Source organism: Varanus komodoensis, unplaced genomic scaffold, assembly GCF_004798865.1.
Source record: "Varanus komodoensis strain SLA01 unplaced genomic scaffold, ASM479886v1 scaffold2, whole genome shotgun sequence".
Classification (NCBI taxonomy): domain Eukaryota; kingdom Metazoa; phylum Chordata; class Lepidosauria; order Squamata; family Varanidae; genus Varanus; species Varanus komodoensis.
Window position 1 is genome coordinate 34,113,585 of NW_025335568.1, and position 22,506 is coordinate 34,136,090.

Below are 22,506 nucleotides of genomic sequence, written 5' to 3' on the forward strand. Positions count from 1 at the left end.
CTTGCACTCAATGTTTAGTGTACTAAAATGAAATTGTTTCCATTACGATGAATACAACTTACTTCTAGGTAACATGTTTAGAACAAGAGTGATTGGCTCCTTCTAAATTAAAGCAGAGCCTGAATACTTTTTATCCTTTCTTAAAAATATGTGAGGCTGGATATATGCAGAAAGCTATTAACCATCTACTTTATGGCATCCTATCTGAGGAAGTTTGGGTGCAAGGCAAAGGCACTTTTGATAGCTTACACCTCTTGGAAAAAGCAGTGGAGTGACTTACTTTTAAAAATGCCTCTAACCATGCATTAATGTATTCCAAATGCATACATTTTTTGGATTCTGTAGAAAGTAGTGCTGTAGAAATGCCAGGAAATGCTGTGTGATGCCTCCAGGCATATATCTTAGTTGACTCTGCATTTTGGGCAGTTTAGTTTACCTTCCAGGCAAAATTACTATAATTCACATAAAGCATGGTCTGACCAAGTTTCTGTAATACAGTTATCATATATTATCCGTAATGGTAACAACTTCCAGATGGTAGCATATTTGTCTGTCGTGGCAAAACCAACACAGAATTTTGTGGCACCTTAAAATGGCATTATGATATAATCTTCTATAGACTCTTCTATAGATTCTTCTTCTATAGAAGAATCTTCTATAATCTTCTATAAGTTATGCCATAATAAACTTGTGAATCTTTAAGATGTCACAGGATACTTTGTTGCTTCTGTTCCAGAAGGGCAATAGAAAGACAATGCCATGTAAAGCCATTTAATTCTTTACTCACTCTTCTTGCATCTTGATTATCTACTGGTGGATTAGATGGTGCTCTCATTCTGATATCAGGTTGATAGCGCTGAGGAAAAAAGCATTAAAAATGGAAAGTAAATATCAAAACAATGGAATAAGAAAGAACTAGGGCTGCAACCTGATTAAAGAATATTTCAATTGATTCATCATATGATTATTAGCAAATTATTCAATCAATTAAATTTGCTTACGGGGAAAAACAAAATTTATGAAGCTTTTTTGTTTTAAAATGATAAACAAATATTATAGCACAAGACACACAGAGTAACTTGGTTCACACAATGCAACAATCAACATTCAAGGCTGAGTATGGGTTGCAGTTGAACTGTGGGTAAGCTATGTTGTATCAACCCAGCTGTGCTAAAAGCCATGTTTTATTAACCATGAACAACCCACAGCAATCCATGGTTCTGTTTATGGATTAGTTTGTGGTTAACAACATATAGTTTGTTGGTGCACACAACACAACCATCCATATTTCAGTGACAGCCTACATTCCAATACAACCCATACTCAAGTCTGAGTGTTGGTTGTGTTGAGCCAACCCAGCCTCTTCTATATATGCAGGCAGAGAGACACAGAGAGGAGAATGCTTATTAAGATTAGTGCTTGTCATCTGAAGTTATAAATGCTTAAAAGGTGCTTCAGATCAATTAATCTTATTAAGTAGCCCTGGAAATGCACTTAAGTACAGTTCATTTAAAAAAAAATGGGAGGAAAGGTACAATTCCACTCACACTGAGCAGGGAATGAGTCCCACAAACACATTCAGACTTATTTCTGAATACACATGTTTAAGTTTGCATTGCAAGTTCTTGTAACAACAGTTTCTAGCCCAAAAAAGGAGCACTCGTGACTGACAGCTAAAGTAGTACATTCTACAGCGCTACTTTCTACAGCATTCCATCTCACAGACTTAGGAGAAACTTTACATTTCTAGCTCACAGAACCTCTACGATAGTTGTAAAAATTACTTAGCAGGCTGCATAGACTTACTTTTGTGATATATTAACTTCAGTCTTGAAATGTATCTATGAAAAACAGTTTGCACCACTTATGATATCTCAAGAGCTAACAACCAACGTTCAAGTAAGATAAACTGACATTTTACCTTCAGCAAGAGCCAATTTCAAGAGTCAAACTCTGGTTTTTTTATCTGGAAGATGACACTACAGCAGTTGTAGTCATACAGTACTGGCTTCTTTACTTAAACCTCTGTACCTGACCACTCTAAAAGACAGCATTTTCTTCCTTTTCAAAAACCCACTTAACGCTTCAGTCCTATACAAATCTAGTTCCAAGAGGTTATCTTACTAGGTTCATAATACAATCCTTTACATATCTACTTAAGAGTAAGACCCACTGTGTTCAGCAAGATTTATCCTTCAGTAGGTGTGTATAGGATTATAGATGAGGCCCATTTCATATCTCATATGTAGCGGCGGTCTGAGCTGTTTCCCTCCTACGAACCTCTCCCTTGCACAGGATTGCATGGAGAAGTCCCAATGCGTACTGGAGAGAAACCTTCATGACTCCACTTTTTGCAACCACCATGATGACAGAAATGGCTGTGTTGGACTTTCCCACACAGCCCACTTCAGAGTGATGTTTCTAAGCCTTTGTACAGCAAACAGCTGAGGGAGACAGAAGCTATTTAAACAAGATAACAAACTTTTAAATAGAAAAAGAGGAATGCCCTTACAGGAAAAAATCCTTCCGTAGGGCACAGGTGCAGCATCTTCCCCGCCCCTGAGGCAAGAGCTACATTGCTTCTGGGTTAATTGGGGCAGGGGTGGGGAGGCTTAATCCAAAATTGGGTAGGGCCAGGGTAGGGTTAAGCCCTTCTCTCTTGTTGCCGCCTCCTTTTGCCTCTCTCTCCCCCACCCACCCAGCCTCCATCCAGTAGGCTACTTGTTGTGGGGCAGATCACTCTTGCCAGAGATCTGAACTGACTGTTTGAAGAGGGGTCTTAGAATTAAACCAAGTGCAGTATATTGCTCACCCCTGCCATAAGCATTAAGAATAAGATGGAGGATTGCATTATTAAGAGTGAGCTGAGGGGATTAGAAAAGTCAAAGGTAGCAAAGTTGCCTCATGCTGCCAGTGAAGAAGGGTAGCACCAACAACACTTTCAGCAACAAACCCACTTTGCTCTCCAGAACTTATTCTCCAGAACAAGTATAGCCAAACTTGAATTCCTGACATTAGAACCTTCTGCATATTAAAGCAAATGTAGTTAAGGCAAGTATTTTGCGTGCCTTTTCTAGAAAAGTACAGCTAGCTCTGAGAAAATTTCCTCTGTTCTTACCCATTTAAAAACTAAAATGGAGAAGGAGAAGGAGGAGGAGAAGGAGAAGGAGAAGGACCTGCCGCCGCCACTTAACTCTTAGCAGAAACAAAGTTCAATAAGGGTACTACATTCTGCTCACTTGGAACTGAAGTCAACATTTTTGCAACAACAGGATGCCATGATATGGCTAACTGCCTTGATGTAACCATTCTTCAAGTCAAAACAATGCTGTAACACTCATATCAAAATCTCCCAGCGGTTTAGTTCCCAGTGTCCTTGAATTTCTGCCAAAGAGGATACTTGCAGATGCAAGTTTTAATCAGGAAACTCAAGTGACTCAAGTGTCAGCAAGAGATACTGAAATCATTGAAGACTTTACAAGACCGAACATCAAAATATCCTTGCTACAAATCATATGTAATATTTTTCTGCCTTTGGTATTATGAATTATATCAGTAATTCTATTAACATCTTCTAAGCATAATAGAAAGCATACGTAACAGTCAAACACAGACATCTGTATGCAGCACATTCTATTTCAAACACTCATAGAATCTACAAAAAACTCCTCAAATCATTTGCCACGGGCAACAAAGATAACCCTTCTATCATGTATCTTTTCTAATAGACAAAAACGAACTCACAGTGAGGTATGTTATACCTTAACACTGCATACATTCAAAGTACAATCAAACATGACATTCCTCATACTACATTGCTAAACAAACAGTTGAAACCAAACATGGGAGGGTAAAATACTAAAAGTTCTGGCATTGTTTTATTTATTCAAGGCTGTCCTTTCAAACTGGCACCAGTTAGTCATCTTATGGGTGGAGCAGCTACACAAAGCCAGTACAACTGAATCAGATTCAAATCTATGCAAAAAACAACTCAATACATGAATTCCAAATATTGCCAGAATACCAGATATAAAAATGCCTTCTTTGTTTTTATAATCTACTAAATAATACCAGCTTGGTTTTTATATCCCAATATAAAGCCAGCACAGATTTTAGGAAAAACACCCTTCACAGATTTCTGTCACATAATAGATATATACAGCATTTTGTAGAAGCATTCACCCCCTTTGACTTTTCCACATTTTGTTGTGTTACAACCTTGAACTGAAATAGATTTAATTGGCATCGTTACCAGTCGAAGTACACAAGATACTCAACACTGCAAAAGTACTAAATATTTTTTTTACTGTGGGACAAAGGTTAACAAAAAAACAAGTGGCACTGCTTGCTTGCATAAGCATTCACCTCGCTGAGTCAATGCGTGACAGAAGTGGCTTTGGCAGCAATTCCAGCTGTGAGCCTCCTGAGTCTGTCAGCTTTGTGCATCTGGATCCTGCAACGTTTGCCCATTATTTATTTATTTATTTATTTAAAACACTTCTATGCTGCCCCTATCACAACAAAGACTCGGGGCGGCTCACAACATAAATAAAACATATAAATATAACAATTATACAATTAAATTTAAAACCCCGGTGACATCTTGGCTTAAAAAATTTAAAGTTCTATAAATACAATAAATTAACAATTAAAATAAGTTTTAAATAAAAAGGTCTTAGCCTGGCGCTGAAAAACAAATAGCGACGGTGCCAGGCGGGCCTCTCTGGGGAGCGCATTCCATAGGTGGGGCACCACCGCAATTAAATTAAAGAAAGCCCTCCTCCGGGTACTCACCCTCCTAATATCATTCACATAAGGTTCCCGGAGAAGGGCCTCTGCTGCCCTTTCTTCCCAGCAAAACTGCTCCAGCTCTGTCAGCTGGGATGGGGCCACTGGCAAACTACAACTTCCAAGTCTTCCCACAGATCCTCAATCAGACTGAGGTCTGGGCTTTGACAGGGCATATAGGCTCTTGTTTTTAAATTACTCCAGTATTACTTTGGCTGTATGTTTCGATGTATTGTCCTGCAAGATGAACTTTTCCCCAGTCCCAAGTTCCTTGTACACTGAAACAGGTTTTCCTCTAGAATTGCTCTGTATTTGGCTTCACTCATCTTGTCCTGAATCCTGACCAGTTTTCTAGTTCCTGCCAAGGAAAAGCATCCCCATTACATGATGCTGCTACCACCATGTTTCAACATGGGGGATGATGTTCTCAGGGCAATTAGTACTGTCTGCACCACTCTTAATTTTCTGCAGCCAAAATGTTCATTTTTTGTCTGAGATTATGCAGCACTGAAAAAGCTCCCTGGCAGAGCCCAATCAACTGCTTACAATACTACATTTGACTTCCAGAGTCAGTGGGTTGCACCTGAGCCTATTCAGGGATGTCACAAAAGAAGCAGTGAATACTTGTGTGATCAAGAAGTGACAGATTTTGTTTACTTAACTTTTGTGTCAGAATAAAAAATATTTTACACCTTCAAAGTGTTGAATATTTGAATACCTCAAGTGGTAACAGTGCCAATTAAATAAATCAATTCCAGGTTGTAATACAAAAATATTAAAAAGGGATAGTATTTCTGCAAGGCACTGCAACACACACAGTTATACTTAGTCTCTCTCCCCCAACCTCCACAGATACTTCTCAGCCTTCCCTAATCTGGTGCCCACCAGATGTGTTTGATTACAGCTCCCAGAATCCCTGCTGACCATTGGCAATGCTTTCCAGGGCTGATGGGAATAAAAATCTAAAGTACCTGAGTGCCCATCGGGTATAATGTATAGTGAATTGAAGACTATGATGCAGTTCCTACTGAACTAAATGAACATTTCATTTAACTTCATATACAGTAATATTGCCCATTACTTCACAAGATGAGAAATTATCATGAGAAATTAATTAGAACAAGAATTGCCTATTTCATACCCTGGTCAAACTTAAATGTATTTCAGTTACAGTGAAGCTGTAGCCTTCAGATCCAACAATAAGACATCACGTGCTGCTGCAAGCAAGCAAAGCACATAGAAGCTTTCATGTCCCTCAGCCCCCTCTCACTTCTTTGCAAAGGAGGAGAAGATATAAGGAAGCTTTGCACTGCGGCTTACAAGGAGTCACAGTTTGCTATTTTGTCCAAATACAACAAATTTGCATGCAATAGCAAAGTGCGGTTTGTTGCAACCTGTAAGACAGAAAGCACATGAAGCCTAAACCTGAGCTCACCTGTGTCTGGAATATCATCTATAGTTATGCCTGAATTGGGTCAGTACTGTTCAATTTAAGTTGATATGTTTATATTTGATAATCTCCATTTGGCTTATGTAGCATTAAAAGTGAACTGATATTCTATCTTCTATCCAGCCTGATTTCAGAGGCTTGGCATAATCCAGGAAAAGTTATGGGCATGATCTATACAAAGTAAGTATATTTAAGTTTTTGGCACAGTGACTAGTAAGCCTTATTGAGCTGATGTTGACAAGGTTAAGTGTGTTTAAATCCAATTGATGATTTTTACGGAAGAGATATACACGTGCTTAAGACTGCAATCCTAATATACTTATATCTGTGCATTAAACCATTAAAAGAAAACTATTTAATGATATTTTATTGTATTTTTCAGAGAAATAATACTAATAAATTAAGCAAAATGAAAACAAAAATGCCAAAAAAATCCAGGAAATTCAAGACACACATTACAACCAAACCTGAATATTGTCATTAAGGAGACAACTCTTCATACAACAATCACATAGTATTTACATAGTTCTTCAAAAAAAGATCTGTGTAAACTTGAGAAATACTATACAAAATAATTTATTGTTTATTTAAGTAAGAACACACTTCAATAAATGAATCCAATTGTTTGTCCCTCAGACACTGAACATATTAAATATGTTCATCAAGGCTAAATTTCATGCCCTTCATACCACTGAGCAAGTGTAAATGAATTATATTTTTAGCTTATCCACAATCTCCAACCATGTTGCCAATAATAAATGTTCTAAGGAAGCAAGTCCCTCACTAAGACCCTCACCAAAAATTCAAAGCAAGGATAATTTTGGATTTGGAATTAAATCATCACATATAATGTTACAAATTTCAGGATAGACCTGAGACGAACACCATTTTATACTATTACATGTCCTACACAGACATGTATAGGATTGTGCTGTAATTCTCTCCTGCAATAACCAAACACACTGTAGAACATAAGGGCTCAGTAGCTCCAATGAGATACTTCCAACTCTACTATTCTGTGATTCTATGATTCCTGATTTGATTCAGATCCTGATCAAGAAAACAGCTTAATTCAGTTGAAGGCCACCCTATATGACTCAGGGCAAAATCCAAAGCTTCATCTCTACCATTCAGCATCACTGGAAACCAGACATTTTTAACTTTTCTGATCTTTGAAGACCTGCATCACTATTACAACCAGAGCAATCAATTTTGAAGGGATGATTTGCAGGCAGATGAGTGTAACTGTTTTTGCATCTTGACAATTCTGAGTTTTTCAAAAAGCATTTTTTGTGGGAAATTTGCTGCGCAACTGTTTTACACAAAGTTGGCTTGTATTCAGTGCTATAACCACAAGTCAAGTAAACAATAAGTATCAGTCCTACTTAGAGTAGACCAGTTGAAATCAATGGGAGTTAATTTAGATTAACATGGGATACAACATGGTGTTGGAACAGTATTTTATGCAACCATAAAACCTTACTTGCTCGTAAACTTTCCAGAGTATTCACTCCCTCTTTTTTCTTGAGGCAGAGAAGAGGTGTTTGTCTGCCTTGCTCTTTAATTCAGGATGAGAAGTTGAGCTCAGTGCTGGGCTTTAAACTGAGCAGTAGGAGCAAAAGCAGCAGAGATGGCAAGATCAGTTCTTCTCCTCCCTGATTGCCTCAAGCTTCTGCATAGGCCCCTACTGTACACTGAAGCAACTGCCAGACCCCACCTTCAGCAAGAAGGTTGTGCCCTGCCCTCCTGTGCAGATAGCCATGAAGAAAATGCTGGGAAAACTTGACTCAGGTTGTGGGGACTCAACTCCACAAACCTGCTTGGGAAGTTGGTGTCAGCATCAGTCACCCAGCGTACAGGCAGCAGTGGATGCAGGCGTTTCAAGCTTGGGTTGGTTCTCAAACAATTTTTTGGATGCCCTGAGCTTTGCTATGGCCACCACAGACACTGAGTCACAAATTACAGTGACAACACAGAGGCAGCCTCTGATGCATTGCATCGACATCCTCCCCAAAACCATTACAACTGGAAGAAAGGAGAGCTGTGGTAAAGCTGGAAGCTTACAATAACAAAAACACACCAATTCTCTCTCTCTGTCAGGCCCAGGGCCTGGCTAACCATGAAAGTGTCTGCAGAATCTGGACCAGCTGAGGGGCAATTATGTGGTGCAGCTGAAGGCTGTGGGAACTAACATAAAAGGTCTCTTTGCACTGCTGCTCCTTGCTACAGCAACACAAGTTATCACTATGATGCTCTTGTGGTCTGGCCCTCTGCATCATCATGCCTTACTCCAGTTTGTTCCTGCTTGCTCCTGCTCCTGTTATTCCTGCTTCCAGCTGCCCCAGCAAAGGACCGTTTTCCCCCAGCCTTGCCTACTCTCAAACACAACTGACCCTCCCACTCGGTGCCTGACTTCTGGATCAGTTTTGTGAACTGTGCTAACTTTCTGTTCAATATTGGACTGTGCATTTCCCCCTGGCATCAACCTGTTCTTGTCACCAAACCCTACTTGGCACAAGTGCCCTGGTCCCAACATTCTGCCTGTCCATGCCTGCTGCCAATGCCCCAGACCTTATACTTCCCACCATGGTGTTTTCCTCACTTGAAGAGTTTGCAGGGAAACGTATCTTTGTTTAGAAATACACTGTCTATCTGTGACCTTCCTAATTTCCAAATCACCAACCAAGTTTCAAGAGGCTTGAGATTTCATTCATTCTGCTTCAGAGCACCTCCCGCTTCAGTTTGGACAGTTTGGACATCTCCTGAATTTTTCTAAAATCAGTCTTATTCGGCAGTGTTTAGGATACATCCAAATTTGCTGCACACCCGAGTACTTAGGCACACAACTTCGTCATTTTATAGCAATCCTCTTCTACTACTCCCCCTTTTACATAACAATGTTTGAAAGGTGGTTATAATTTGGCCTTAAGAGAAATGCAGACTTTAACATATTTTGCATTCAGTTAAGATTTCCTATTAACTATGTGTTTTTGAGCAGTATTCAGTGATACTGGGTTTCCCAGGAAAAGCAGAACTGGAAAATTTCCCAATGCTCTAAATAATGTTATCTGATTTAGCATGTGAAAGACTCATTTTTACTCCCCCACACACATTTTCCTTTAATTGGCACTGAAAGCATTTCACATTGAGTAAACAGAACTAAAAATGCCATCAGAGTCAATTTTATGTACAGTATAAATCTATCAAAAGTTTTCCCAATAGCTACAAAATAGTGGAACTGAAACAAGAGAAAATTACATTAGCCAAACAATATAGTTTAAATGTCACATTAAAACACATTCAAAGCTTTATATGAAAATAACTGAGTTGAAATATTTGTAAAAGTGTAAAGACAATAGTATATACATCATGATGTTTGCTTACATTTAACAAAAATGACTACATCTCAGAGAATACACTGTTAGGATATATACACAAAAAGAGCCAGTATGTCTTATATCAACAGTATAATTTTCTTTTGCTGAGGTAACCGTAGCACCTGCAGCTTCACTCACTGGCTGCATTCACACAACACGAGAAGCAACCCTGCATAATTACCATGGTTCACACTTTACCATGATCTACCCAACAAACAGTCAAGTGTTTTCTACTTGATCATGCTTTTCTTGCTCCCACTGTTGGTATGTATCCATCAGTCAATGTACCTGAAATTCAACCTCAAGTTGCATCATTCCTTGCCTGTGTCACCTGGCTGTTTATCATCGGTCCACATATAGAAGCTGGATGGCTAGAGTGGTACTTGAAGTTGCCACTCTTTCCAGAAGACTCTGTGGTAGCTGCATACCAGGACTATAGAAACCATGATCCTAAGTTCAGACAACACAACCATCAACAAATCATTGTTTCTTATCATGGTTTCTAAAGGCCAAACTTACCATGGAGAAAAACCATGACTGAAATACCAGTGGCTGGGTTGAGACAACACAACAGACCAGAAAGGTAAAAACCCACCATGCTTGTCATGTTGTCTGAATCCAGCCACGCACTCAATTGGTTTCAATTCAAGTTGTGAAAGATCTGATTCAGAACACATAGTTGAACATTCTACTCCATTAAAGGATGGAAGTGGCTGTATGGACACAGGCTTGGGAACTTAGGCAGAACCTATTGCACTCAAGTCCTGTTTGTGAGATCCTACAGGCAACTGGCTGGCCACTGTGTGAACAGAATTCCGGACCCTCATAAGTCTGATCCAACACAGCACTTCTCATGCTCTTAAGTGAAACAAATAGTAATCACTGTCTTAGTTTCCCTTTAGTTTGGTATTGAAGTTAGCAACAGAGAGCAAATACACCATGTGTAAGTTTGGTCCCAGTCCAGCTGGGAGCCAGAAAGGGGCTTATTTTTCAAATCCCCTACAGGCAACTGAGCATTAGGGTTGCTGATGTTTGACTTAGAGAAAAAATTATACTAGTTCATATCCCATATTAGCCCATCTAACATGACTGATAGTAGCACAGTGGTCTAGATGACTGTGGATAAAAAAACAGACATATACAGTATGCATGGAAATTTTTCCATGGAGAAATATAGCAACAAAAAAAAAAAATCCACCCCACATCACTAAAGGTATTATAACTGAGGTTTTTTAACAAATAGAAAACCATCTTTTAAAAATGGTTTCCATCTACTTTGTTCTCAAGTAGGCATACAAAGAATTTCTGTCTGTTCCTGTGCATACTTAAAAGAAAATTCAACGAAGTTCAATGAAACTTATGAAATGATACACAGTCTCAAAGTTTTGAGAATAAAACCATGCAGAAACAACCTGAGTTTTCCATGTATATGGCACAGATTAGCTGAGCACTAAACTTTTTTTTCAAATCAGTACTTACAAAATTAAACGGCTAATTCAAAGAAAATCCATAACTGAAGGAAGACCATCTAAACACGGAGACTATAAATCTTTTCTCAGAAACCCATAACTTCTTTAGGTTCCTGAGTGTGACATCCTTATCAAGAAGTGGTAATTAACATTTTCATACTGTGAGGTACTAGACCTGAATAAAGCATTTACAACATCATCTTATGCATCTTTAGTTTATTCCACTATGTTCAATGGGGCTTACTACCATGCAAGTTTGCACAGGGGTGTGCTGTAATTCCTTTATTCATATCAATGTGGTTGGTATTGCTCCACACACACCCACCAAAAAAGCCCAGTAGATACAAGAAGTCATATAGAGAGGCTAGAAGAAAAGAGCTGATGTGTTATCTCAGGAAGCAACAGGCATTAATCCTAGAACAAGTATATCAGGAAGAGCTAATTATGAGTGGGAAGCTAAGGATCTATGGCAGCAATGCAGGAGAAATGCTAAAAAGGTCTCAGAGAAGCCAAAGAGTGGCAAGAATGTGCATCTATTGAAGCATGCTGGGCTCCAGAACAAGCAAGGTGATGCCACAATAAATCTAGTACTCTTTAATATGCCAGAAGTGTTTCAGAAAAAAGATGATGAGGTAGCAAAGATTTGTAGTGTGCATCCAATGGCAAACAAGCAGTATATGAACATGGACAATAAAAATATGCATACCACATAAGGGTATCTGCTTATTGTTGTTGTTCAGTCACACAACTGTGCCCAACTCTTCACGGACCCCATGGATCATAGTATGCCTAGCCCTCCTGTCCTCCAGTTTCCTGGAGTTCACCCAAATTCATGTCCATTTCATCAGTGACACCATCCAACCATCTGATCCTCTGCCATCTCCTTCTCCTTTTGCCTTCAATCTTTCCCAACATCAGGCTCTTTTCCAATGAATACTTCCTTCTCATTATGTGGCCAAAGTATTTGAGCTTCAGCTTTAGTATCTGTCCTTCAAAAGAGCAGTCAGGGTTGATGTCCTTCAGGATTGCTTATATGAGCTTACTATGTGTCATTCTATAGCAATCTCTTAGCATAATCCTAGGCGCATTTACTTGAAAGTGAAGTCTTTACTCAGGTCAGCAGAACCTCTTATGCACAGAATGAGGATGCTTCCTGAACAGCTTTGGTCTGTGTGAGATCATGACAAGACCTTGGGGGTTCCCATATTAAGGAAAAGAGCTGTTTTCCCTTCAGAAAGCTGGGAATCCTGGAAAAAACTTTTCTGACAATGACGGGGACAGGAACAGAATTATAGAGCGGGGATCTGACGGGCGCTATGAAAGGACAGCCCAAGAAAGAGAAGCCACAAAGGCGGCTTTGGAAAGGAAAATCACTCCCAGCATAGCCCTGCTCTCAGGTCAGTTTACAGCCCTAACCCAAACCCTCCCCTCAGGGAAATCAATGGACCGAGGCGCGCCTCGCTCGCTCCTGGAGGGCAGTTTACCAAACCCGCGCCTCCTTCCGCGCGAGGAAGCCCGAGAGGTTAGAATTCACTCCCAAAGGAAGTATGCAGGCGGGCCGTGGCCCTCGGTGGTCTTCACGGCCCCACCGGCCACCCACCTCCCCAGCTGGCGCGGGACTTACCATCTGCCGGGCCACATCCGAGGAAGCCATGACATGAGGGGAGGGGGCAACGCGCGCCAAAGAGCAGACAGGCGGAGGGAAGGAGGGAGGGAAGGGGGAGAGCAGGAGCGACGGCAGGACTCCCCACTCCAATCCCAACAGCTGGAATGCAACCGGCGGCGGGGAGCGGCTTCGCAAGGAAAGAGGCGGGACGACAGCTCAGCCAATCGCCTTTCGCCAGGAGACGGCGAAAACGATGCTGGCCAAGGAGGAGCCTGTGACAACGGGCGGGAGGATATTAAAACGGGCGGGGGGCGTGGTCCCCAGCGAGCAGCCCCGCCCACCACGGCAAAAGGGGTGTGGCTAGAGCTGTTCGTTCACTGGAAGGAATTAAGCCCGTCTACTGAGGGGGCCACCCCGCTTTCTCCATCCGCAAGTTTAAGCTCTGCTAATAGGCACCTCCCCTCGTCACGTGGGAAAGGAGGAGACAAGCGCCTGGCGGAGTATAATGAAGGCGAGGCGGGGGGAAAAAGAAGGCGGCAGCGGTTAAGACGACGGAGTCGTGATTTGAGCCCTGCGATGTCGCCGCCCGACGAGTGCTAAAGCGGCGGGGACGGTTCAGGATGACGCTAGCAGCGATGCGATGGAGCCGGCGCAGGAGGATTCCGCGCTGAACGCGGGCGGCCGCGAGGACGGGTGCCCGCTCTCCTCTGGCTCCGATGGCTGCGCCGCTGGAGCTGACCCAGGAGGCGGTGCTGCGCTTCTTGGCCGAGCGGGGCGGCCGGGCGCGCAACGCGGACCTGTTGGAGCATTTCCGCGGCTTCCTCAACTCGCCCGATCCCCAGCGCCGCGCGCGATCCCGCGAGCGCTTTAAGGAGATGGTCAACGCCGTGGCCACCGTGCGCCAGGAGCCTGGCTCTGGGGCCAAGTATGTGCAGTTGCGCAAGAAATACCGCGGCGGCGCCGGCAGCAGTAGCCCCGGAGCCCACGCGGGGGAGGCGGCGGCGGCAGGAGAAGCCGCCGCTGCTACGGACGCGTCCGCAAGCGCCGAGCTGGCCGTGGAGCCTCCGCGTCCCCCGCCGGAGTCTCAAGGTGGAGGCGATGGCAGCAGCACCAGGAGCGGCTGCCGCCGAGACGCGGATGCTGCCCCAGAGACGGGAGTCGTTGCCCAGCCGCTGAACGAGGGGGCGGAAGAGGAGGCGACGGGGAGCGTCCCCGGCGCTTCTACCCCCGCGGGAGACCCTCCGGGCCAGGAGCGTGGACACTCGGCCCCCTCGCAGGATGAGGCGCCCTCGCCGGATGCCTGCCAGGTGCCTCAGCCGGGCCAAGAGAGCCCCGGAGGAGAAGGAGGAGAGGGCGGCAGTCGGGAGGAGGAGGAGCAGCAGCAGCAGAAAGGCCGCGCTCCGCGGTTTACGGAGCAGGAGGGCGCTGAAGCGGCCGAGGCTGAAGAGAAGCTCCGTGGGGACAGCGGAGAAGGCCAGCCCGGAGAGCGCTCGCCGCCGCCTGCCAGCACCGCCTCCTCGGCCACATTGGGCGGTGTCCCCATCACCAACACCCCGAGGTGCGGGCGCAAGAACTTCCGGGAGCGCGTGCTGGGGAGCTCCCCTCAGATGAAGCACGGCGGCTTGCCCTCGCGCGTCGGCAGCGGGGGCAGCCGCGGCGGCGGCGGCGGGGGAGACTCGGACAGCGCCTCGCTGGCCTCCTCTTCGGCCGAGGACGAGAGCGGCAGCGCGGGCGGGGGGTCGGTGGCGCTGGACCCGCTGGAGCACGCGTGGATGCTGTGCGCCTCGGACGGGCGCTGGGAGAGCCTGGAGGGGCTGCTGAGCTGCGAGCCGGCGCTGCTGTCCAAGCGGGACTTCATCACGGGCTTCACCTGCCTGCACTGGGCCGCCAAGCACGGGCGCCACGAGCTGCTGGCCCTGCTGGTCAACTTCGCGCACCGGCACCGCCTGCCCGTCAACATCAACGCGCGCACCAGCAGCGGCTACACGGCGCTGCACCTGGCCGCCGTGCACGGCCACCTGGAGGTGGTGAAGCTGCTGGTGGGCGCCTACGACGCCGACGTGGACATTCGGGACTACAGCGGCCGCAAAGCCTCGCACTACCTGGGCCAGGGCACCGCCGAGGAGGTGCGCAGCCTGGTCGGAGCCCTGCAGGTGGAGGCCGACAGCGCCGCGCCCAACGGCAGCGGCCGCTGGAGGCTTTCCAAGGTCCTCCCCTCCAACCTCATCACCTACAAGCTCTCCCACCTCCACCACGGGGATGAAGGGGAGTCAGGCGAGGGCGTGGGAGCCCCGGGCAAGGGCAGAGAACTCAGCAGGAAGATCTCCGGCAGCGGCAGGATAAAACCCCGGCTCAATAAAATCCGGTTCCGGACACAAATCATCCACACGACCCCGTCTTTCCGGGGTGATACAGAGGAAGAAGGACAAGAAGAAAAGTCCCTGAAAGCCTCTTTCAAACTCAGACCTAAATCCAATGTGTTCGGTTAGAATAAAGATTATTGGTTACACCTGAATAGGTCATGGTAGGTGGTGCCTCTGGTAATATATCAGTTGCCAGGATGATGGTTATTTTCGCTTTGTTTAGTTTTTTAAGATAATTTAGGAGAGGCAAGGCCTTTAATGACTAAATAGAAACTGGGCTAAATAGGATAAATTTTCTTAATAGAATTTTTGAGATTTGAATTAAACATTCTCCAGGACTATACATGCAATGATTTTTGGAGTGGGAGGTTCAGTGAACTTAATATACTCTTTTATTTTAAAATGGATCAAATTTATTTCTGGTTACCCAGGAGCTGCTATTTCTGGAGTGTGTACAGCTCAGTTCTCACTGAAGTGGTAAATCATGTTTTGGGCTTCAGTGTGATGGGGTCTGCATGGTGACACGATCCTTAATATGGTTACATTTGCTGCACACAGAAAATGAAAACATTGGGAGAAAACATGTTGCAGAAATTTTGAAAAGATGCATAGAAAATCTATATAGGAGGAGGTAACTTTTTAGATATGGAAGTGGTTTATCACACAGTGAGAACTGTATCTACAAGAGCCACATTAGGCATTTTCACCAAATGTGTGGTCCTATGTGTATGTTTACAGATTAAAAGGAAAACAGGTATGAGTGGCTTTTATACAAAAGGTTAGGTGAACAATTGGGGATCATCAAGCTGTCCTGCACCTCCCAATTTTCCTTTGCTCCCACATTTTTCCTCAGCTTTGCAGTTTTAAGAGTGCAGCTGGAGAAAATGAAAAACCAGGCAGAGGGGAAATGTCCAGGAAGGAGCTGAGGGAAAGAGTTAAGTGAAAGAGTTAAGCAACTATTTGCAGTCTCCTTGCAAGTGTGTTATCTCTCTGTATTTGCATATTAAGTGAAGCATAGCATTGAGAACTTCATTTTTACCTTGAACATCCAGTTTTGGCCCTAAGAGGCATGTGTTGAACCATACAAAATATAAATATTTCTCCTAAAATATCAAAGGATAACAACATTATAGGCTGTATTTGTGATTACTAAAGTTAGTAAAAGTTGTGCCATTAATTAGTAAAAGGTTGAATCCATCTAACACTTTTCTAAATGCCTACATTTAATACATTTAAGTGTTCTTTTCTGAACATGCTTTACATGTCGAATGTACTGCCCTAGAAGGGGAAGTGCTGAAAGTCAACTTGAATTTGTTGTGAGACAGGGCTCTGAGCAGCTGTCTAGCTGAGCTAAAACTGGATATTTAATTTGTAAAGATGTTAATGAAATAGTTTCTTGCTGAATCATTACAAAAGAACAGTAGTCTCATGCCTGTAGCAAGACTTTCTCCTTATCTGGGGTGTGGAAGGGGTTTTTCTTCATTCTTGCCAATGGGAGGCACATTGGCTTTGAAAGGGATGCTGAAGGCACAGACTTGCATGTTGGATCTGAGTTGGTGATAACATCTGCTGTTTGAATTTCCCCTGAAGATTAGTGCTAGTGCTTAACCATAAATTTTCTTGATGCAGGGTATGTTTCATTCTCAAGAAAACGTTTGAGAGAGCTAGAAAAAAATTCTTGTGCTATGTTCTTATGAATCAGATCTCTCAGCACTTCGGAGCAGACGTGCTCCAAGCCAGAGATCAGGAGCTTAGACAATTTTGCATGCTCCCTGGTACACCTGTGGATACATTACCGCGTATGTGCATGAAGATCTCAGTGGGGTAAGATAGGACAGTTGTACATGGAATTACCTGTTACTGAGTATTAAATGTATGTGCCTGTGCGGGCTTATGCAAAGTCAGTACACTAAGGCAACACTTGGAAATCTAAAAGCACATGCATTATTTGCTGAAGTCTGTTACAGAATTTCTTAGAAACTTTCTTATGTTCTGTTTGGCAAGTATGTCACTTAACAATTCCCTTTTCTAAAAGAGCCAATAAATGTGTGTCTAGAAAATCACACATGCATCCATATAGTTTAACACTTAAAATACTTTTTATTTTATGGGAGGAAAATAATAGTATTATAAAGAAATGGTTTAAAAAGTGGAAATGTCACTAACATCACAAAATGTCTGTTTCAGAGTCAGCAATTTTTATAAAATGTGATGGCCTGGCTTCTGTCACTAGCACTTTGTCTTCAAACTACAAGGATATTGGGGCAGGCCCTCAGATGCTGCTGTGACTGTGAAACTAAAATACTGCCAAATAAACAAATCTTGCTAAGGTGTGTTTCTCAAATGGTTTATCCATTATTTTGGAACTGATCTAAATAATGTAGTTCTAAAACCATGGATATAAACACTACTGTTGGTTCTGAAAGAAGCTTCAGATGCTATCCTGGATGTTCCTTAAACTACAAGGGAAATTTTGCAAACCCTCATACTGAATTTATTGGCAATTTTCCTTCTTGGACATGATGGTAGAACCATGGCAAGGTGGCTGCTTGCGTATCCACTCAATGTAATGTCTGAAACTTCTTGATCTTAAGCAAAAAGTAACAGCAGCTTTGATTAAATCCAAGCAATGCATATGATACTAACAGAAGTTGGAAAAATGGATTCTGAAGCTTCCTTGCTTTCTGCCAAAACCATGGTGATAGGAGTGTGATGAAAACTATAAAGTCAAACTGCTTACATAAACATAAATGATACTGTCTAGAATCTTTGGTGGATGAAACTAAATCATAAGAACAGCCTGATATTCAATCTGCCACAGTATTTGGTGCTTCTCTATAAACGATAGCTGAAAAAAGTGCATCCTCAATTTTAAGGTTATAGTTATATCTGCCTTGTGTTAAACATTGCACCATACAAAGGAGCGTACTGAGCTTTCCCGCTCACATTCAGTAGGATGCAGACCAATGGTGTCTCCATCTTTTTGCCAACATGTAATTTATTATAGCAAAGTAAATGTTTGAAAGTATTGCTGCACTACAGTTCTAGATGTTTAATCTTGTAGCAAAGATTATAGAAATTGGCAATTCTGCAGTGCAGAATGTCTAAAATAGAATACCGTTACAAATTTCTTTAAAATAAGCTAAGCATTGCTAACCTTAACTTCCCTGTGTGATCTCTGAGAGGAGTATGTTCCACACCATTCTATTTTTAAAATGTTGGCAGTCTACCATATTTAAAGGACTGGTAGAGCTGACACAAGGTATTTTTATAGGTACCGTCTATGTAAATGTTCATATAAGTCTAAAAGTTTGCATATGTTGTTAGTTTCTCTTTGATAATCATAAAGAAAATATTTTGAACTTTAGATTCTTTAAACTGTGGGTCTTTTACTATAGCAATTTTAACAACTTTGTTCACTAGCTAAGGGCTCTGTCATAACTGGGGATGTAAGAATTGATTGATAACATGTGTCACTGCCTCCCAGTGTGCAATTCCAGAAGTTTCCTAGTAAAAATCAATATGTGTAACAAATTTGATTCTTAAACAGTAAATTAATACCAGCGGTGGTTGCATGCAAGGTGTCATTTTTCCCCACAGGTACAGTGCATGCATATGACTAAACACTTAGAGGTGATGGATGCAAATAAAGATCTGTTCTTGTTCGGTCGTATGTTCCATTGAAGTAAGTCTGAAGAAGTACATTGCACAACTAACAGAGGGACACTAGCAGTGTTCTGTTTTAGCCATGTCCTGTATAAGGTGCTTTCCATAATAGGATTTATTCTGCCTGTTGACTCATTCTCTCTTGTCACTGAATGTTTTAAAAACTACAAGTTTTCATGTCCGAAGTCTCTTCTGAGGAAAACTGATTCTGTATTGGTACTTGTGATTTAACTGGTTTACACCTGTGTGGATAATGTACAGAGCATGTGGCTTAATATGATGTGGTACAAATCGGGGGCACTTATGTTTCTGTTCAGGTTAGAAGCCATCCCTTTCTGCAAAGATATGAAATGAGATGAAACTTTCAGTCTAATGCCCCCTAGGAACAAGTTGCACTGAAACCAGTGGGGTTTACTTTTAAATGACCATACATGTGAGTAAGTTGTAATGTTTGTTACCTTATACCTGAATTGGGTATGTCTGTCCAAGGCTGTATTGGGAAAAATAAACTTTGATATGTGCCTGAATGAACTGTTGGGTGAAGTGAAGAATGACTGTAAAACATATCTCTCTTAATGAAATAAAAGTGTCATGGATCTTTTTATTGTTGAGTTACATTTACAATAGTGTTCTGGTGTCTACTCATTTACTAATAAAACTGCTATGTTTGTGTGAGTGGAGAGGAGGAGACATCAGGTTGGTTCTAGAGTTAAGCCATGGCTTACAGTAGATCCATTGAAATCAGTAGGATTTACATTAGTTATATCTGACTTAAATCCCAATGATTTAGGTGGTCTATTATTGTCTGGATCTTACTTCTTTCCTTCTTGTCATAACCAAGCAGTTCACATGGTAGACAAAACATAATTGCATTACTTCAAAAGGAGCGAGTATGGTATAGTGGTTAAGGGTCTGGGCTCTAGTCCCACCTCAGCCATGTGGAGCCAACTGGGTGACTTTGGGCCAATCACAGCCTTTCAGCCCAAATCATCTCACAGGGTGGTTGTTGTAGGGATAAGACTGAGAGCAGGAGGAAGAGAATGTTGTATGTAAACCACTTTGAGTTCTTTAAAAGAAAAAGGCGGAATATACATCTAATTAATAAAATTTTAAAAATTGATATAGAATCACATCCTCAGTATATAACTTCATATTAGTCATTCATATCTAGAGGATGAAAGAGATTGCTATCCTTAATCCAGATATGGACCAGTGTATCACAGTAAAAATAATTTTTCACCAAAAGCAGTCTAGCTAGATAAAATACATTATGTTGTTGTTGTTGTTAGTCGCGAAGTCGTGTCCAACCCATCGCGACCCCATGGACAACATTCCTCCAGGCCTTCCTGTCCTCCACCATCCCCAGGAGTCCACTTAAGCTCACACCAACTGCTTCAGTGACTCCATCCAGCCACCTCATCCTCTGCCATCCCCTTCTTCTTTTGCCATCTATTGTTCCCAGCATTAGGCTCTCCTCCAGGGAGTCCTTCCTTCTCATTAGGTGGCCAAAGTATTTGAGTTTCATCTTCAGGATCTGGCCTTCCAAAGAGCAGTCAGGGTTGATCTCAAGGACTGACCAGTTTGATCGCCTTGCAGTCCAAGGGACTCACAGGAGTCTGCTCCAGCACCACAATTCAAAGGCCTCAATCCTTTGGTGCTCAGCCTTTCTTATGGTCCAACTTTCACAGCCATACATTGCAACTGGGAAAAGTATAGCCTTGACTATATGCACTTTTGTTGGCAGAGTGATGTCTCTGCTTTTTAGTATGCTGTCTAGATTTGCCATAGCTTTCCTCCCCAGGAGCAAGCGCCTTTTAATTTCTTGGCTGCAGTCCCTGTCTGCAGTGATCTTGGAGCCCTTGAAAATAAAATCTGTCACTACCTCCATTTCTTCCTCATACATTTGCCAGGAAGTGAGAGGAATGGATGCCATGATCTTAGTTTTCTTAATGTTGAGTTTTAAGCCAACTTTTGCACTCTCCTCCTTCACTGGCATCAAGAGGCTCTTTAGTTCCTCTTCACTTTCTGCCATTAGAGTGGTATCATCTGCATATCTGAGGTTGTTGATATTTCTCCCAGCGATCTTAATTCCAACTGGTGATTCATCTAGACCTGCCTTTCTCATGATGTGCTCTGCATATAAGTTAAATAGGCAGGGTGACAGTATAGAGCCTTGCTGAACTCCTTTCTCAATTTTGAACCAATCAGTGGTTCCGTGTCCAGTGCTCACTGTTGCTTCTTGTCCCGCATATAGGTTTCTCAAGAGACAAATAAGATGGTCTGGTACCCCCATCTCTTTAAGAACTTGCCACAATTTGTTGTGATCCACACAAGACTTTGGCATAGTCGATGAAGCAGAAGTAGACGTTTTTCTGGAACTCCCTAGCTTTCTCCATGATCCAGCGTATGTTGGCAATTTGATCTCTAGTTCCTCTCCCTCTTCAAAATTCTGTCTGTACTTCTGATAGTTCTCGGTCCACATTCTGCTGGAGCCTAGCTTGTAGGATTTTGAGCATCACTTTGCTAGCATGTGAAATGAGCGCAACGGTGCGGTAGTTTGAACATTCTTTGGCATTGCCTTTTTTGGGATGGGAATGTAAACTGACCTTTTCCAATCCTGTGGCCACTGTTGAGTTTTCCAATGGAGTCATTTTGCTCCATTATTGTCAGGGGTTGGCAAATCTACATATCCAGCAGACAGCAACTCCCTGGTTTCCTAAGTTACTCAACTCTATACCACTGAGAAGTTCCCTCTTCCCAGTGTTATCTTGTGTTCCTATTTCATGCAAATTATCTGGATTATGCAATGTCCTTAAATACGGAACATTTCACTACGTACCAGATGTGTGCATGTCCTTTTTGATTTATATGAAAAAACTGATCTGATGAACAGGTGGCATCCACTGCTACTAACAAGGTATGGGCACTTGTTCTTTAAACCATATTTTGTTGGAAACCTACGCACGTCCACTCAGAAACAAATCCTGAATTCAGTGTGCCTTGCTCTTAGGTCAGTGGGTATCAGAGTGAAGTCTCCATATTCTTTTAAGTGTGTAGAAAAGGGAGAAATCTATTCAGCATTTCTGAGTTTAAATGTGCTAGCTCATTCCTAAAGAAAATATTGTGGAACAAAGTATTTGCATATTTCTATTAATCTTCTAGATGGTACTTAAAACCCACTGCATTTGAGTATGTGTTGGGTTGTAGCTAGTATTGTGCACGGCCTATTGTCCGTAATGTGTTTATGGTTATACTAACCATTTTAGAATGTGCTCTTGCTTAGTTTACATAATAGGGACCTTCTGAACTTGCTTTTGCAAACAACTACCGTGACTTGGAAAAGAATAATAGTATGCTGGAGAAATTGGCTTCAAAATCATTTAAAAAATTACCTATTAGTCTGTTGTAGGGAAACGAGTGGATATTTATGTAGCAACTGGTCAAATGTATCAATTCACATTGATATTGCAATTAACTCTACATAAGAAATTCTCAGATGATGTGGGGGAAATGTACAACATAATGGTTGTGTTTTCACTCCTGTAGAGGGTACATTTATGGGCTAGCCTGATCTCAGGAAGAAGTGTACACGCTATATAGGAGTCTCTGGTGGCCTGTGAAGTTGTGAATCTTGCCTTTCTGAGCATATCCTGTGAAATAAGGCACAGTGCTGATACACAATATAAAAATTTAACATACATTAAAAATAAACAGAACAACTGAAAATGGGAGGAATCATTAGATGGTGGCAGCGATCCCAAGCACACTTGTTTCAAATAGACATGTA

General features: G+C 42.4%; 2 protein-coding genes across 4 annotated transcripts in view; one reads left to right on the top strand and one right to left on the bottom strand.

Moving 5' to 3' along the window:
- SEPTIN10 (septin 10) overlaps positions 1-12,850 on the bottom strand; it is a 58,121-nt gene extending 45,271 nt beyond the window's left edge. For 2 of the 3 annotated variants that reach the window (XM_044428717.1, XM_044428716.1), the window contains exons 1-2: positions 12,709-12,848; positions 788-856 (exon numbers count right to left, since the gene is read on the bottom strand). In XM_044428717.1, coding sequence (XP_044284652.1) covers positions 788-856; positions 12,709-12,738 — 99 coding nt within the window. In that variant the 5' untranslated portion in view covers positions 12,739-12,848. Of the gene's footprint in view, positions 1-787; positions 857-12,708 lie in introns of all 3 variants that reach the window. The other variant, XM_044428718.1, reaches the window with a different exon arrangement.
- A 556-nt stretch (positions 12,851-13,406) lies between these two features.
- SOWAHC (sosondowah ankyrin repeat domain family member C) lies at positions 13,407-19,323 on the top strand. The gene has a single exon (XM_044428542.1). The coding sequence runs from the start codon at positions 13,407-13,409 to the stop codon at positions 15,177-15,179; it is 1,773 nt and encodes a 590-aa protein (XP_044284477.1). The 3' UTR covers positions 15,180-19,323.
- The last annotated feature ends 3,183 nt before the right edge of the window (positions 19,324-22,506 follow it).

What these genes read in the sequence shown, in the direction of transcription:
- SOWAHC (XM_044428542.1), top strand. Translation starts at nt 13,407, where the DNA reads ATGGCTGCGCCGCTGGAGCTGACCCAGGAGGCGGTGCTGCGCTTCTTG.